Raw genomic sequence first — 17564 nt, 5'->3', positions numbered from 1 at the left:
TATCTAGACCACACTTCCAGACATATATGGGACGGAGAGGTACCATTAGTTGGATTTTTTACCTAAATTTTAACGGATGACATTGATAATTTATGACGCTGATTATTCATGACATTGATTATTTTTGACAAATTTCAGAAGCGTGATCCCTAGAATTTTGTTAACCATGGGAGGAAGATTGTTGCATTTCCTCAGCCGAATGAGCATTGGTTTCAGTCGGTTCTGTCTTTATCTGGCCTGAAGGACATATGCATGAGCGGTTGCACTCTGGTCAACCACGAGATGCCTAATGCATTCGTGGAGAGATGTCACTCTAAGACCTCGTCATTTCATCTCCCACATGGTGAGATGTCTATCACATTAGATGATGTCTCACATTTGTTACATCTTCCGATCGGGGAGAGATTCCTCGATAATGGGAGGATTACCAAAGACGAGGCAATTGAGATAGTGGTAGAGTATCTAGGGGCTGATCCAGAGAAGGCGATGAATGAGGTGGATAGGAGTAGGGGTGCTCATGCTAGATTTGAGTTCCTGAGGAACATCTATGAGACTGAGATCCAAAGAGCAGAACAAGATGATGGAGATGCTGAGCAGGTGATGGTCCACAAATCGCATGCACTGAGAGCATACCTATTGTTTTTTGTTGGCACTTTGATTTTTATGGACAAAAGTGCCACTTATACTGATATCGTCTACCTATGATACCTCGTGGACCTCCAATGGATCCATGAATACATCTGGGGGAAGCTTGCTTGGTCTACTTGTATTCAAAGTTGAGAGATAGTTGTTTATAGAAGACGAAGTAGGTCACATGCAGCGTGATATTACTGGTGGTAATAATTCTTGATCTTTGAATGTTTTTTATTATTTTCATTTCATATTTGAAAAACCATTGTCAATGGTTCGTATGTTCCAAACTTTTTTATTTCATGCTTGGATTCTCCAGCACTTCTTGCGCATCGTTGGCTGGATGAGTGTGCCCGAGTACACTAAGGTTATGCCCGTGTTACTGCTTTTATCTTGCTCAAAGGGAACCGGGAGGTCGAGCCTTTCAGAGTCTATCTTGTCTGTTTGGTTGCTAAGGACATGCACTTCAGCGACTACATTGATCATCGTCAGACACGAGCATTTGACGAGATAGTGTTATACTCTTGATGGTTGGCCTGCGGATTGTGTCTCACTACTCCTCATCTGCCCGAGCGCGTCATGCGAAAGTTCGACTACACTCAGACCATTCACAGACACCTTGTTTATCTGCTCCTCCTGCCTTGACACGTAGACAGATAAAAGGGATGTTTGATAATTATGAGAGTCATCTAGTACCGGAGGAGGCACAAGCTACCATAGCTGAGAATGACTGGAGCAACGTTAAAGGGTACATCATATGGTTCTTCAGGGTGTCACATCCAAACATGGTGCATGCTGCTCCAGGAGATCCTCCGAGACTAGCTCATCAAGAGATATTAGAAGAGGAACAAGCTCAGCTAGATCATATTGATGATGTCTTGCCTATGTGTCATCGCATAGTGAAGAATACGTGGGCAGACATTGACGAGGGTATCTTCCCTTATGGGATGGTGTCAGGCGAGTCATAGATGCCATCATGGCGGAGACACATGGGGCATTATTATACCGGAGACATCGCCGGAGAACAAGGGGGATTGATGGCCGAGGAGGTAGAGCAGACAGAGGAGGTAGAAGAGAGGTTGTCAGACACACAAAAATATTAGTCTCTTATTATTTTGTTATAGTACTATTGTCTGTACTTTATTTTGAAGGTCTCGATTGTACGATATTTTCGACATGTATTGCTATTTTATTTTCGACACACACAATAGTAGTCTCTTATTATTATGTACGCCATTTTTTTAATATTTTCGATTGTACGTTATACTTCATCTGAACATAGATAAACAACTTATATCATTAATCACAGATATACAATTTTTTTAATTTCGAAGATGTATCTCCAGAATATCCACGGATATACATCTCCGATACAATTCAAATGTAAATGACTTTTGAGTTAGATATATTAAATGTTAAAAATTATTTTGGAGATGCATCTCTAGAATATTTCAACATTTATTCAAAAATAGATGCATTTTGTATGTTGGCTAAGAAATATCTAAGGTGCATTAATATAAAACTAAGTTACATTTAGACTACAACTATATTTTGTATTCGACACTATCGAATACAACTAATTCCTACTACTTCGACTAACTAGTTCGAAAGAATCATAACTATGAATTACAACTAACAATTGTCTCGTCTTTCTTTTGTATTTTTTTTATCTTTAATGAAATGTGTTTAATTGTGATAGACTTAGTCTTTTAAATGGAAATTCTCCATAATTGTAATAATTGTAATTTTTTGTATGAATCTTTCAAGAAGACCATCAAAGCAAAATGAATCTATAGATTAAGATATAAAGGGAGAAAAGTTAAACATCATAAACAAATTTTGCCATTTTAATAGTAAAAAAAACATATACAACTTCTAAACTTTTAGCATTTTATTAAATAAAAGATGCTAATACATGATCCATTATGGCACTCCAACAAAATCCTCATAATCCTCTCTTCTTTTTTCCAATCCATGGCTATTATTAAAAAGATTGCAAACACGCCAAATGAATCAATAATAGATTTAAAGAAGTGGCTAGTGAAGGTTTCATAAACGTGTGAATATATAATAAGTCAATAGCTAGATAACAAATTAATCCCCAACCTTTCTAATCTATCTTACAAGTTAATTCTTAATTCTTAAATAGAATATCTATTCATAATCTTCATCAATGGTGCAATCCGTGACACAAAACAACACTGTAGAGATATCACTTAGTTCTTCCGCACTAAACTTTGATTCTTTTGATTTCTTCAATGGAGCTTTTGGAGCTTCAATTTCTGGAGATTTATCACTTGAATCATAAGTTTTCTTCTTTGGTGTGCTAAATTGAAAATGCGATTCTTTCACAATAAGTGTCTGCAATAGAAAAGATCCAACAATTATTAAAAATTAACAGAATAATCATCAATCAATCCATCATAAAAACTTGAAAGTTCTACTAATTAATTACAATGCATACCGCTTGTCGTGTTATTCTGGATACATGAAAAAGCTGCTTCAAATCATCATGGTCAACCCCACACAAAACATGAAACTGCAATTTATAATATCCAAAATATAATCAAAATATGAACAAAATCTTGAGAAAATAATAATGATAAAATGATTGAAAAAATTACCAGAATATCTTGAGGAAGTGATTCAAGGAGAGATATATCATAATTGAAATTAAATCTACCACTGTATACTCTCTTCAAAGGAGTAAAAGTTGAAAAAGATTCCATATTTTCAGAAACAATTACCCTCTTCCTTCCAAGAGATTTTGAAAATCCTATTTCCATATTACAAAGTATGAAAATCTTCAAAAGGATTTACTTTTTTTGGTTGCAAAATCTGCACTGTATAACCGTTATAACCCAAAAACCAAAACCAGTAACTATTTATCCATCATTGTGACAGAATCTAATAAGGAAATAATTATAGATTAAATATCAAGATTGTGAAAAATATCAATCCTTTCCTGAATCAGGTGCTAGGAAATCACAGAAAAGCGGAAAGAAAAAATTACAAATGAATGAGAAATTTTGTTTCCTGTTTCGAGGAAAAACTAAATATGACAGTTTCTGTATTAAGTAGCAGAAAAGCATATTATTTTTTTTATTTTGATTTTGAATGTTTGGATATAAACTTTTAGAGATTAATTATTCTCTTCCATATAAAGCTAATACTTCGTTTTCATGTAACCTATAACCGGTTACTAAGAGTGAGGATATAGCAGTTGAGAAGTTTCAATTGTATTGCACATTTGCACTTTTTTTAAAACTTCTCCACACTATATTTTCTTTTTTATATATTTCTTCTTAAGTTTCACTTTTCTGTCATTTATCTTTTATTTTAAACTTAAACATAATTTTACTTTCTCTATTTTAATTTTTAATTTTTCTATTTTATTTAAATATTATTAATTATTAATTACATTAAATTATATTATAATATTATTTTTTATTTTAAAAATATCGTGGCAACTATTTTGATCGGTTAACTTTATATTTCGTAAGTGATTATAGGAGATAATATATGGTTCCACACCCACGAAGAGTAAACTATACACATTTGAAGGGGTTAAAAAAATCAATAAAATATAAAATATGAGACCAAAAATTAATTTTTTTTAATTGTGCATTAAAAAATTAAGATATACTCCATATTATCTCAAGATTTCAAGAGTGTTTTACATTTTCTTAGCAAATTTGTAATTATAGACATAAAAAAATTGATGGTAACTCCAAAATATAACCATTAAATTATTTGTTTCGAGATTAATTTCAAACTTTCTTTTTTTCTCAACGGTCCAAAGAAAATTGGATTTATCAGCTACTTTTCTATTTATACAGTTAGTAAGAATAAACGAACCGATAATTATCATTTTCCACAATTCAAAATCAATATTTTGAATTAAATTTTAAATATAGTTTTCCATAGTCCAAAATCTATCACCATTAAAAAGATCTCTTGTTAGAAATAGATTTTGAAGTCATCCTCCTCCCCCAAACAATTAGTCTTTGAATAGAAGTTACAATTTGATATCACATGTTGAACATGTGACTCCATCCATAAGACTCCACCTACAAGAGGGGTAAGTTATGGAAGTTTGAAAAACAACACTTTAGAAAAAAATTGTTTTCAATTTCATAGTTCAAAAATATTTTTAAAAAAACCTTTGAATATTGCAACGAAAAAACAAGGTAAAGAAAATACGTCGAAAGTAAAAAGATAAGGGAAAAGAGATGACGCCGGGATTTATAGAGGCTTGGTCTAAATGAAGTAATATAATCATTTTCACGTGAATTGATCTTGATAGTATCAAATAATGCTTATGAGCTTTTAGTAGGTTAAGCTCATGAACCCCTTATACAAGAAATATGAAGTTTCATGTTTACTTACAACCAAACAACGATTAATTGGCTAATAAAACAGCTAGTCTTTCTCCCAAACGCGAACAAAATTTGAGCGGTTAGTCCCCAAGATAAATCGAGATTTTATACGGGCTTATCTCGAACTCATGTAGTGTTTTTATCTAGCTATCCTTTGAACCGAACGGGGGTTTTACATGGGATGACCATGAACCTAATTGAAATTTTACACCAAACTAATATCAAACCAAGTAGAGTTTTCACACTTCCTCTCTTCCATACTCTGAAGCTTCAAAACTTTTCTGAATACATTAATCATATTTGCACCTGCTTGAGTCTTCTTGGAGATAAGACTTGAAGTATCTTCAAGTTGGATGTCATCACTAGAGAACATCAATAGTGGTCATAAAACCTTAATTGAGGAAAAGCTTGAACAAACAAACTTGTGCATCTTTGACCACTCGACATACTTGCTTGTCTTTATACTTTAAGGCCAGATTATATCTCCATAAGTTGTCATCAAAGTCTCGTCAAGGTTAGGTTGAATCTTCATAAGTTTTCATCATTAAAACCAAACCATGATAGGCATGAATTGCTTAATTTTTACCAATTATTATTTGAAACTGTAAGCACATAGTTACACATTCTCCCACCTTCGATGATGTCAATGCATCTCTTAGAGAGTTAGTAAAAGAGATAATAGGTAGATAAAAATAAAGTGTTTAAGTTCCCCTTCAACTAAGTATAAAGTATACTTTACTCCTCTCGAGAGTATACATTAATTGGAAGATATTTTTGGAATCACTTAAGAGAGGTTGTCGATGAATTTGGGTGAGGTGTTCTTGATGTTCTTGATGCTCATTTCGTGCATTCCTCTGTTGGATAAAAACTTCAAATTAATTTTTTTGGCCTCTGCAGAGATATGTTGTTGGCTTTCACAATAATTTCATATGACCTAGACTCCTCAAAACTCCTTGAAAAAACTCCCTCTTTGATATGCTCATCTCTACGATGATCTTTTGAAACCCTAACTCCAGTTACTTTTGCTTTAACAACTTTATCCTTACATTGACCAACTTCTCTTTGAGACTTGTTTTCATCTACTTCATATTTCCTAAGAAACCCGGGAACATTAACATGCAACTTCTGATTCCCAATAAAAATGCTATCCAACTTAATAGCGAAATCCCTAGCATCAATGACATCACAGAATATCAGGAACCCATATCTTTTCTCTCTAACATCTTTTTTAGAAGGAATAATAACTTCTTCGAAGTTCTTAAATTATTCAAATATGTCCTTAGCTCTAAAATTTTCTAGAAAGAAAGTAAAGAAGAAGGTTGTTGTGGTGCTACTTTGAACCTTGACTTCCTCGAAGTAACATTATCCTAACGCACCTTCACCGGTAAGAGTTATCTTCCACCTAACAACCATCAAACATTCACCCTTCACCATTGTCAACAAGCACACGTATTAAAATAGCAATTAAAGATTGCTTCCTTCCAAGAATAGCTCCTTTGAACCCTAAGACATATAAACTTATGGACATATAACTGATTGAAATTTACATTTCAAGATCTGCACTTGGTGCTTTTTGGTGAGCTATAACTTTTGAAAATCTCAAAGGTGAACACTTTCATACAATGTAAACATTGAAATATTCCACCTAGTTGTGCGACCTATGCTCTTTAAAATTTGATGGTATTATTGAAACCCTTCTTCTGGATTGCATGGTTGAAGATAAGTTTATAAGGAAAATATCCAGTAATGGTGAACTACCCTACAAGTGTTCTTATGATTATTTATGCAATGACTACAATTAGCTAAATTGGACCAAAGGAATATGACATACATTTATACCACATGTTAAATCTCTAATCATTGGAAGATTAATGTAAAATGCATTATCAACATATGGGAATTTGATTAGAATATGATTTCATATGATGTATATATGTTCTTATGTAATCAAGCAATGGAAGCTTCAAACTATAAAATTCCAAGATTCATATATACTTTAATGTTCTAGCAACCGATGTAAAGTATATTGGTATTGTTGGGAAAAAATAAACAAAGCATAGAGAAAAAAAGAGGAACATAATCACAACACAAGAACATAACGTGGAAACTCCAAAACCAAAGAAAAAACCACGGCTGTTGTCAAAGACAAACAGAGAATAACACTATGTGAAAATTGTTACAATATATAATATACTCTAAACTAACTCAGACCCCAGTATACCCACACCCTCCAAAATAAATATTTAACTACATCTCACAATATTATAATACAAGAGTATAAGAGAACAAAGAAAGTCAAAATACAAGTTTAGAGTGTTTTTGACTGATGTATCTTTGAATGAAGAACTTGAATCCTATATATAGCTTTGGACTCCCTCTTAAACATGTCTAGCAGTATTGTCACCATAGAGAAGAAGTGAGAAGGTGTCATATGGGCCTCCTGGATAACTATCTACAAAGGTATTTACATCAACAACATGTTCCTCTTGATTGGTTTCATAAGCTTTAGGGGCTTCAAGGGCTTCATAAGTAGGGAACATGTGGCCCTGTGAAGTAGAGGCCTGAGACATGAGACTTCTGGAAGTAGATGATTGTAACCTCGACCTTGTGAAGTTGAATCTTCCTAATTAAATGAGGTAGCATCGGCTCCTGACATCGTGGGCTTGGCCCTAGCACTTTCAAGTCGTACAGACACGTGTTGGGACACACGGTTAATCCTCAATTTGTCCTAGTTGTTTTTCAGTCATTGTACTTGTAATAAAACCACAAAATCACATCAAAATGCAGTCCTGGAAAAACCCAAAGATACATATCCATAAACCAGTTCAAACAAAATCTTGAGATGCATCTTTTGATAAACTCACGAGTTGTATAAATGGCAGAAACCTCATTGATGCCCTAAATTGCAACCAAATGGGAATGCATCTTTATCCAATCTACCTATTTTGAATGTAATTACTACATAATGCATCTTAAACAACCTATTTTACTGAATACATTCATCAGATCTCAAAAAAAGAAAGAAAATGAGAAATTTACCGAATTAGAGTTGTGGATGAAAAGCTTGAATGTGGTGAGTGGAATGTCTTGGGATTGAATATAGTGAAGTAGAAGTAGTGTTGAACCTTGAAAAATGAACTTCAAGAAACTTGTTCACAGTGTAAATGGGGTTTTAATGAGTTTGCAACAAATGAAGAATGAAGGGGGAATGGTCCAACCTAGGTATATGAATCAAACGCGTTCGGAGATGCATCTCAGTAAAATTCAATGAGTTTTGAATTAAGGGTTGTTTCAGAGATGCATATCTCAACTCACCCTAATATTGATACGGAGATGCGTCTATTGACTAAATTTTGGCAAAATAAAGGTGGATCATCAATTTATATTGAAGAGTATGTAAAAAAAAGATGCGGCCAAAGATGTATCTTCAAATTATATAGACAATTGTGAATTTTCAACATTGTAGAAAAACACCCCATAAATGAAGATAGTACTCCCCATAAAATTAACTAATTGATATGGTTGGGCCATTAGGTCAGAGCGGATTAGACCATATTAACTTTTCTCAAAATATGATAATCTTCTCTAAAAAAAATCAATATTATTTCTCTTTTATTTCCTTTTCTCTTAATCCCATACTCATTTCCCGACTTAACGGTTTAAGAGAGTATCCTTTATAATTGTGTAAATTCTCCATTCATTAATAAAAAATATAGTAATATTTCCTTCTCATTCGCTATATTTGATTGCAGGCTCTATTAATTTTTTTAATTGGCAATCTCCATAATCGTAAGTTTATTATGAATCGTTAAAAATATCATTCAATTAAAATAAATCTAGCGTCTAAACGCGTACTCCATATTCGCATGTCCGTTTTTTTAATAAACACGTGAAAATATATATGATATTTTTTATTTAATGTTAATTTAAAATGAAAGTTACTTAGAAAATTAATAATATAAGTTAGAGTAGTATAAGTTATTAGGTAAATTATTTAAAAAATAAAATTGATAAAAAAAATAGACTACAAAATTTGCCTTATAGATTATAGATAAAAAAAAAAGCATGTACAATTTCTTCAAAACTTTTCTTATTTTACTAAATAAAAGATACTAATACATGACCAATTACCAGAATATCTTGAGGAAGTGATTCAAGGAGAGAGATATGGGAATTGAAATTGAATCTAGCAGTGTATACTCTCTTCAAAGGAGTAAAAGATGAAAAAGATTCCATATTTTCAGAAACAACTACCCTCTTCCTTCCTAGAGATTTTGAAAATCCTATTTCCATTTTAGCAAGTTAAAATCTACCATAGGATTTACTTTTTTTTGGTTGCAAAATCTGCACTGTATAACCGTTATAACCCAAAAACCAAAACCAGTAACTATTTATCCACTACTGTCACAAAATCTTAAAGGAAATAATTGGACATTGCTGATTGAGGCTGCTGGGTAATCATCGAAAAATGGAAGGAAAAAATTTACAAATAGAAGAGACACAAAATATAAATAGGACAGTTGTAGCAGACACATCTCCAAAATGTCTTTTCTAATAATACTTTTGTGGAAGAACAGTTTATTTTTAGATTAAATTGATTCTCTAAATAAGATTGAATTAAAAAATTAAATAAATTCAATTGAAATAAACTGACACCGTAAATGAATTTTACACCGTCAGTTAATCATAGACGATAGATATTGAAACAAATTTGATTTTTATTTTAAAAATCTATAAAGTAATATAAATGGGTGATGGTGATGAATCGATAGTGTAAATTTTTTTACATTAATAATGTATATTAATTAATCTCAAAATAAATAATAAAAACCACTTATAAAAAAGAAATTTATAAAAGACATTAAATGATCACAAAAATGTTGTTGTTAATCCTTAAACTTTATTATGTAAATTCGCTAAGAGTATTGTGTTTAACCAAAAAAGAATATTCTGGCCGACAGACTCTCATGGAGAATCATATTTTTATTGTCAATTGGAAGTAGAGTGACTTTATTGAATTTTGTGCTTAGCAATCTACCTATTTATCATCGGTCTTTCTTTAAGATTCCAATGATGGTGAGAAAAGAGATCATCAAAATTTAGAGGAATTTCTTGTGGCATGGGTCAATGGTGAAAAGATTAATTAGTTGGGTGAGTTGGAAAGAGGTGAAGGAGATGGAGATAGGTAGCTTCAAGAAAGTTCTATTATGGAAATGGATTTGGACAATGATAATAAAGGAGAAGGATGTCTCCCTTAAATAAGAAAAATACGAAGAGGTTAGAAAGTTGCACAAAATAAATTTTAAAGTATATGCTTGTACTAAGTTTTATGTTTGATTTGTCATTATCAATTTAGATAAATTAGATGCAAATAGATAATTCGACGAATCTCCTTCAGGATATTTTGAAAATCTTAACATGAATCGCATATTCATATTAAACGTATCTGTCATGCGGTGAACTGACTTTATGTGTTTTGCTTTGGAAAGCAAATGTCGCGGATAGCAAGAGTCGCCACCGACTTTTCTTTTATCCAATAAGGAAAGGTGGAAAAGAACAGGAAAGACCTTAATTAGATTTTGGGTTCGGGAGGTACATTATACAAAGGGAAGGTGTTAGCACCCTTTGTATCCATGGTTATCCATGGGCTCTTAATTGCTTGATCACTTATGTTTGTTTGAAAAAAGTGGTTGTGAATTGCTTAAAAAATGTTTTGAAAAGAGAGTTTAACTTTGTAATGATTCTTGCACAAATGTATACAAAGTATTTATCTCGTTTAATTTTGAAAGCGGTTTAGAAAAATATAACTTGGCAATGATTCTGGTACGAATGTATACCAAGTGGTGATTTTCTAGTAATTGCAAAGTGTGAATTATGAAAAATGTTTTAGGTTGTGAGCCAGCAATTAAGAGTTATGCCTACCCGAGGTCTTTATGGGCATTTCCTATCCTTATGAGGGTAAAATTGTCCTTACTATTGAGGAGTAAGTAGTTTTATCCCTTGGATGTAACAGGGTCATCGTAGGGTCATCGTTTGGTCATTAAAGGCAACATTTGTAAGGATACCTCAGCATTCAAAGGGACGATCATCATTTAACCGTAGGCTACAACGAAGGGTCATCGAGGGACAAAATCATATATTCGCAGGCAACATCCGAGGGACTATGATTTATTTTATAGGGACATGATGATTTAACCGAAGGATCTTTGCTAAGTGTATTCCCACATTCGCGGGACATGACCATAATACCGTAATATCGTAAGGCAACAAAGAGAGGTCCAAGATCACATATTCAAAGGCAATATTTTACAATCAATTAGGTAGTTGTAATCAATTAGGTAATTAGGTCCATATTATAATCAATTAAGTAATTAGGGTGAATCCCCACATTAGAATCAATTAAGTAATTAGGATGAATCTCCACATTAAAATCAATTAAGTAATTAAGATGAATCTCCACAAGGGTATCCCACAAATAAAGTGGAATACCTAACAAGCTACCTTCTCCGGGAGTATGTGAACCTTTACAAAACTCAACAAACAGGTCAGAATACCAAATCAGGGTGCAATCGAGAATTGCACCAAACAAAAGGAACACAGCGGTAGGACAGAATAGAACAGAACAGAAAAATCACAGAATAAAACAGATCCGATAAACATAGAACAGAACAGAAAAATCAGCGACTGTCACGTTCACTCCTGCCTCGCCTAGCGAAGGCTTAGCGAACGCTCGCTACATGCTCGCTTAGCGATGGGCTAGCGAGCGGCTGCGGGTTCTGGTTTTGATAACAGTACAATTTCAGCAAGCTGCACACCCTATGGCATCCATTACAGAGATTACATGGTTAAACATTCAAGATATTCATAATACTTAAATTCCCATGCAAAACTTAAGATACTTTTATAAATTCAATCATAATGCCACATGCCTATTAAGAACATAAAGCGGTAATAGTAATGCAAACTTGTTTGCAATTGAATTGCAACCTTGAATTGGCAAGTCGGATTGAGTTGGGTGGCGGATTGAGTTGGGCGGAGGTAACCTTGGTGCAGATGAGTTTCCTTCAGGGTTTCCTTTAGGGTTGCTCTGAATTCTCTGGGTAGCCTCCAGGGTTTGCTGTGCCTTCTCTCTATCTCCCCTTTTTGTTCCGTCTTCGTTCTCCCTTTTTCTGACTGAAGTTGTGGTATTTATAATGCTCTTTTTATGACCTAATGGGCTCAGAATGAAGCCCAGAATTTTCTGGTATTCGCAAGCTTCGCTAGGCGAATGGCGTAGCGAAGGGTTCTCTAGGCGAAGGAGTAGCTCGCCTAGCGAGCAAGCCAGTTTAGGCCCTTTTCTGGATTTGGCCATCTGTGTGTTGGGTCTTTGTTCTTTTAAGATCAACGCCTTGAAAAATAAGTTGGAGTGCCTTAGAAATGCCTTGTAATATTAACGGGCAAATTTTGGGGTATGACAGCTGCCCCTGTTCAATATTCTTGAACCGAGAGAGTTAGAATGGTGTGTATGCCATTCGTGGTCTAGAGGTGGAAGATTATTGAACACTAGAATGCCCCAAAAATTTGCACTTGTTAATCAAAGGTTAGTCCTGATGGAGATGGGCTTAAAGATGCCATCCAGGAAGTTTGATGATGAAAGATCAGAATGGATCATACGCTGCTGGGGATAAAGGATCAGAATGGACCATATGCTAGATCGTATCTGAGTAGCAGAATGAGTTATCCATTAGGCGGGTGACTTCGCTGGGGATGAAAGATCAGAATGGATCGTACGCTAGATCGTATCTGAGTTGCTGAATGAGCCGTACGTTAGGCTGTATCTGACGAAGGTAGAATCAGAATGGATCGTACGCTAGATCGTATCTGAAGGTTTGAAGATCCAAATGGGTCGTACTTTAGACCGTATTGGAGTTGCAGAATGAGTCGTACGTTAGGCTGTATCTGAAGAAGAAAGTAGTCGTACGCTAGACTACACCCCGGAATGTACCGTACGCTAGGCAGTATCTGAGGATTTGAAGGTCCAAATGGGTCGTACGCTAGACCGTATCTGAAGGTTTGAAGATCCAAATGGGTCGTACGTTAGACCGTATTGGAGTTGCAGAATGAGCCGTACGTTAGGCTGTATCTGACGAAGAAAGTAGTCGTACGCTAGACTACACCCCGGAATGTACCGTACGCTAGGCAGTATCTGATGGTTTGAAGATCCAAATGGGTCGTACGTTAGACCGTATTGGAGTTGCAGAATGAGTCGTACGTTAGGCTGTATCTGACGAAGAAAGTAGTCGTACGCTAGACTACACCCCGGAATGTACCGTACGCTAGGCAGTATCTGAGGATTTGAAGGTCCAAATGGGTCGTATGCTAGACCGTATTGGAGTTGCAGAATGAGCCGTACGTTAGGCTGTATCTGACGAAGAAAGGATCAGAATGGATCGTACGTTAGATCGTATCTGAGTTGGAGGAGTCGTATGTTGAGCTGAATCAGAATGAACCGTACGCTAGGCTATATCTGATAGTATATGTTGTATTTGCAATGAATATCTGGGGTGGGCTGAAAGGTGCCACCATCGGGAGGATATCAGAGTGCTTGTCAGAATGAATGTTCATATAGACTATATCTGAGAGATGTAGTTGAATCTTGAATGTAATCGATAAAGATGCCCGTCTGAATAGACCTTTGTTTTGACTGTATCAGGAGGATAATTAACCTGAAAAATAAAGTTAGCTTCATGCTATGTCATGATGCATGAGATGTTTTATGCTTTCGAAAGTAAATGCGAACATTGTATGCATGCGTATGCTGTGAAATGATGTAATGAATGAATTATGCGTCCGAGAAGTTCTGCCAGGGGAAAATAAATCCTGAGATTCCGGTCGGAGATGTTTGTGTTGATGACCCTTTCTCAGCTGGGGGTATTTGATTTCTGTCTAATGGTAGAAATATCCACCAGAAGCCTGGCTGGGGGATGGAAGAGATGATTCGTCTGTCCAGCGATGCCAATTCCTTCTGGGGAGTAACTGGTTTATGCTGGGGAATAGAATTAGCAACCGGATTCGTTGGAAAGCATGGTTAGACCTTCTCCTCGATCCTGAAGTCTTTTAGTAATTGCTATTTTCGTTTTATGCATGTATTTTGATAAACATCGATCATATTCAAATGCATATATAATTCAAATTAAATCAATGGACGTTTATGCAAACAAAACAGAAAAAGTAAAACAAAAGCATCTTTTTGGAAATAAAATTATATTGACTTTGAAAGAGGGCCTATAAACAGACAATTTGTGTACAAGGAGACAGAAATCCTAGTAAGAGGAAATCGTCGAGACAACAAAGAAAAGCTATGAAGAAAAAGTCCTATTGGTTTTAATTCTGCCACTGTCATTATGTCTTCAAGCATCTCATCTCCTATTATCGAATTAGAAGTGATTGGCTTGTTCAGTCCCTTTGACTTAGGTGAAGTTGTCTGAGAATGGGACATAGTCATACGCTTTTAATCCCTAATTTTTTCCTGGACCGCATTTTCAGATTTTCAGTCCACCAGGATACCCTTTTTTGCCCAAGCCGCCTTTTCAGGTTTTCGACTTGCCGGGTGTACATTTTTATATGTTTATCCCTAATTTTTGCCCGAACCCTTTTGGTTCGCCGGGATGCCCTTACTTTTGCCTAGGTACGTCGACCTAGCGGGTCTCTTTTATGCGTAGTATTTTTTGACTATGTCTGCGTTCACGGGGTGTGGGAAGTCTTCGCCATCCATCGTGGCAAGTATCATGGCTCCACCAGAGAATACCTTCTTAACTACAAATGGCCCTTCGTATGTGGGAGTCCATTTGCCCCTGGGATCACTTTGTGGTAGAATGATACGCTTGATCACCAAGTCGCCGATTTGATACACCCGTCTCTTGACCTTTTTGTTGAATGCCTAGGTCATGCGCTTCTGATATATCTACCCATGACAAACAGCCGCAAGTCTCTTTTCATCAATCAAATTTATCTGATCAAGTCGAGTCTGAATCCATTCATCCTCGTCTAAACCTGCCTCTTTCATGATTCTTAGCGAGGGAATCTGAACTTCCACAGGTAAGACGGCTTCCATTCTGTAGACTAAAGAGAAGGGAGTTGCCCCTGTCGAAGTTCGTACTGAGGTGCGATAACCATGAAGAGCAAATGGTAACATTTCATGCCAGTCTTTGTACGTCACTGTCATCTTTTGTATAATCTTCTTAATATTCTTATTAGCAGCCTCCACGGCGCCGTTCATCTTTGGCCGGTACGGAGAAGAGTTATGGTGTTTTATTTTGAACTGCGTGTAGAGTTCAGTAATCAGCTTGTTGTTCAAATTGGTACCATTATCAGTGATAACTCTTTCAGGGACGCCATATCGACAAATAAGACTATTCTTGATGAACCGTGCCACCACATTCTTGGTGACAGAAGCAAATGAGGCTGCCTCTACCCACTTTGTAAAGTAATCAATAGCAACAAGGATGAAACGATGTCCATTAGAGGCAGTAGGTTTAATCTCTCTGATCATATCAATGCCCCACATTGCAAAGGGCCAAGGGGCTGTCAACACGTTCAATGGAGCAAGAGGCACATGTACTTTATCCGCATAGATCTGGCACTTGTGACAAGTTCTGGAGTGATGGTGGCAATCAGCTTCCATGGTAGACCAATAATACCCTGATCTCAGAATCTTCTTGGCCATTGTATGCCCACTAGAGTGAGTCCCAAAAATACCGTCATGCATATCTTCCATAATCTTTTCTGCTTCTTTTTTATCCACACAGCGAAGCAAAGTCGAATCATGATTACGTTTGTATAATATTCCATTACTCAAAAAGAATTTAGCGGAAAACTTTCTCAGAAATTTTCTGTCATTGATGGATGCCCCTTCAGGATATTCCTGAGCTTCTAAATATCTTTTTACTTCGTGGAACCAAGGTTTCTCTTCTACTTCATCAGTGTTAAGTTCATAACAGTATGCTGGTTCATCTAATCGCTCAATAGTAATCATGGGAGCTTCATTGTCCCATCTGACTCTGAACATAGATGACATGGTGGCCAAGGCGTCTGCCAACTGATTCTCCTCTCGTGGAATATGTTCGAATGTAATCTCTTCAAAATATGGGATTAATGTCAACACCCGTTCTCGATAAGGGATGAGATTCGGATGTTTAGTGTCCCATGCTCCTTTGATCTGACTGATTACCAAAGCTGAATCTCCATATGTAACACCCCGATAAAATAAGGCTAATTATTTTATTTGAATTAATATAATATTTATTAATTTAATTAATTAATTGGAAATACTATTGGATTATTATTATTATTATTATTTTGGAAAATATATAAGTTGGAAGTAAGAGAAAGAGTCTCATTGTTGGAAACAGAAAGTGTTACGTGAAAGAGCAGAAGCATCGTGAAAGTGGAAAAAAGGGAAAAGGGGAAGAGCAAGAGCAGAGGTTGAAGAACGGAAAGGATTGAAGCTCAAAGATTTGCCGGATTATCTCAGGTAAGGGGTCTGAATCTTATTAAACGATAATATGCGAGCAATTTCATGTATATGTTGGATTGTTGATGGATTTTGAGGAGGTTAGGGGAATTGGGAAAGTTGGGGTTTTGATGGAAAATCACGTCGGATGAAACTGTGTTTAGACTGTAATTGAATATATGGTTAGGTTAGTTATGAATTTCCGAACATATAGCTTTTTACGGAAGTTGAATCGGAGGTCCGGAAGTCCTCCAACGGCGGAAAATGCGGAGAACTCTGCATTCTGCCTTGTGTTAGCGCAGGTACTGCTGTTTTGTCTGCGTTAACCGGTTAACCCAGGGCGTTAACCGGTTAACACTGTTATATTTTGTGAAATGTGCTGTTTTGCCTGCGTTAACCGGTTAACCCAGGGCGTTAACCGGTTAACGCTGTTGCGTTTTGCCAGAAGAGGTATTTTTCCTGCGTTAACCGGTTAACACTGTTGCAGTGTGTAAAAATTGTTAGATTTTATGTTGTGAACCCAATTGTGAGTGGCCTATTGTAGTTAATTATGATGAGTAATTTTGTTGAGTTGTATGTCGTGCTATTAATGATGATAATACCATGACTATATGATGTTGTTGTTGCTATGTTGATTATGAGGCATGTTTGGTGTGCATGCATTCATGAAAGGCCGATGCCTAGTGATAAACGGACTGAGTTCCAATGATGTTGTTGACTCCGGGCTTGTTGAGAGGCTTGGTTCCTTACGGGGAACTCGGATTCTATGGTGATGAATCTGGGAGTGGTGATCCTGTAGTTGGTCACCAAATGGGTATACCGAGTCGTGTTGAGTCATGCATGGGTGTGTGCATTGCATTTGATGTGTTGTTTTGTTGATGTTCATGAGTTGTTGATTATGATGATGATTATAAGCTGTGTTGGCATATGTGAAATATATAATTATGTTTATATTTCTGTCGCTATATTATTATTTAATAATGTAATTCTCACCCCTTCTGCATGTGTTTATGTTCATCTATGATGAGCAATGTGCAGATAAAGCGGAGTAGCTATTGTTGAGG

At 35.7% G+C, this 17564-nt stretch overlaps 2 protein-coding genes across 2 annotated transcripts; one reads left to right on the top strand and one right to left on the bottom strand.

The window, feature by feature from the left end:
- The first annotated feature begins 282 nt into the window (after positions 1-282).
- Positions 283-705, top strand: LOC127115244 (protein MAIN-LIKE 1-like). The gene has a single exon (XM_051046832.1). The coding sequence runs from the start codon at positions 283-285 to the stop codon at positions 703-705; it is 423 nt and encodes a 140-aa protein (XP_050902789.1).
- Positions 706-2736: 2031 nt separating this feature from the next.
- LOC127082818 (F-box protein At1g61340) lies at positions 2737-3860 on the bottom strand. Its single transcript, XM_051023058.1, has 3 exons — positions 3255-3860; positions 3095-3169; positions 2737-2991 (listed from the first exon to the last, which is right to left on the bottom strand). Exons 1-3 carry the CDS (start codon positions 3414-3416, stop codon positions 2785-2787), a joined length of 444 nt encoding a protein of 147 aa, XP_050879015.1. The 5' UTR covers positions 3417-3860; the 3' UTR covers positions 2737-2784.
- Between the last annotated feature and the right edge of the window lie 13704 nt (positions 3861-17564).

This window comes from Lathyrus oleraceus, chromosome 1 (genome assembly GCF_024323335.1).
Source record: "Lathyrus oleraceus cultivar Zhongwan6 chromosome 1, CAAS_Psat_ZW6_1.0, whole genome shotgun sequence".
Taxonomy (NCBI): domain Eukaryota; kingdom Viridiplantae; phylum Streptophyta; class Magnoliopsida; order Fabales; family Fabaceae; genus Lathyrus; species Lathyrus oleraceus.
The sequence above is the reverse complement of the archived record's forward strand: the minus strand, read 5'-3'. Positions and strand labels throughout refer to the sequence as shown.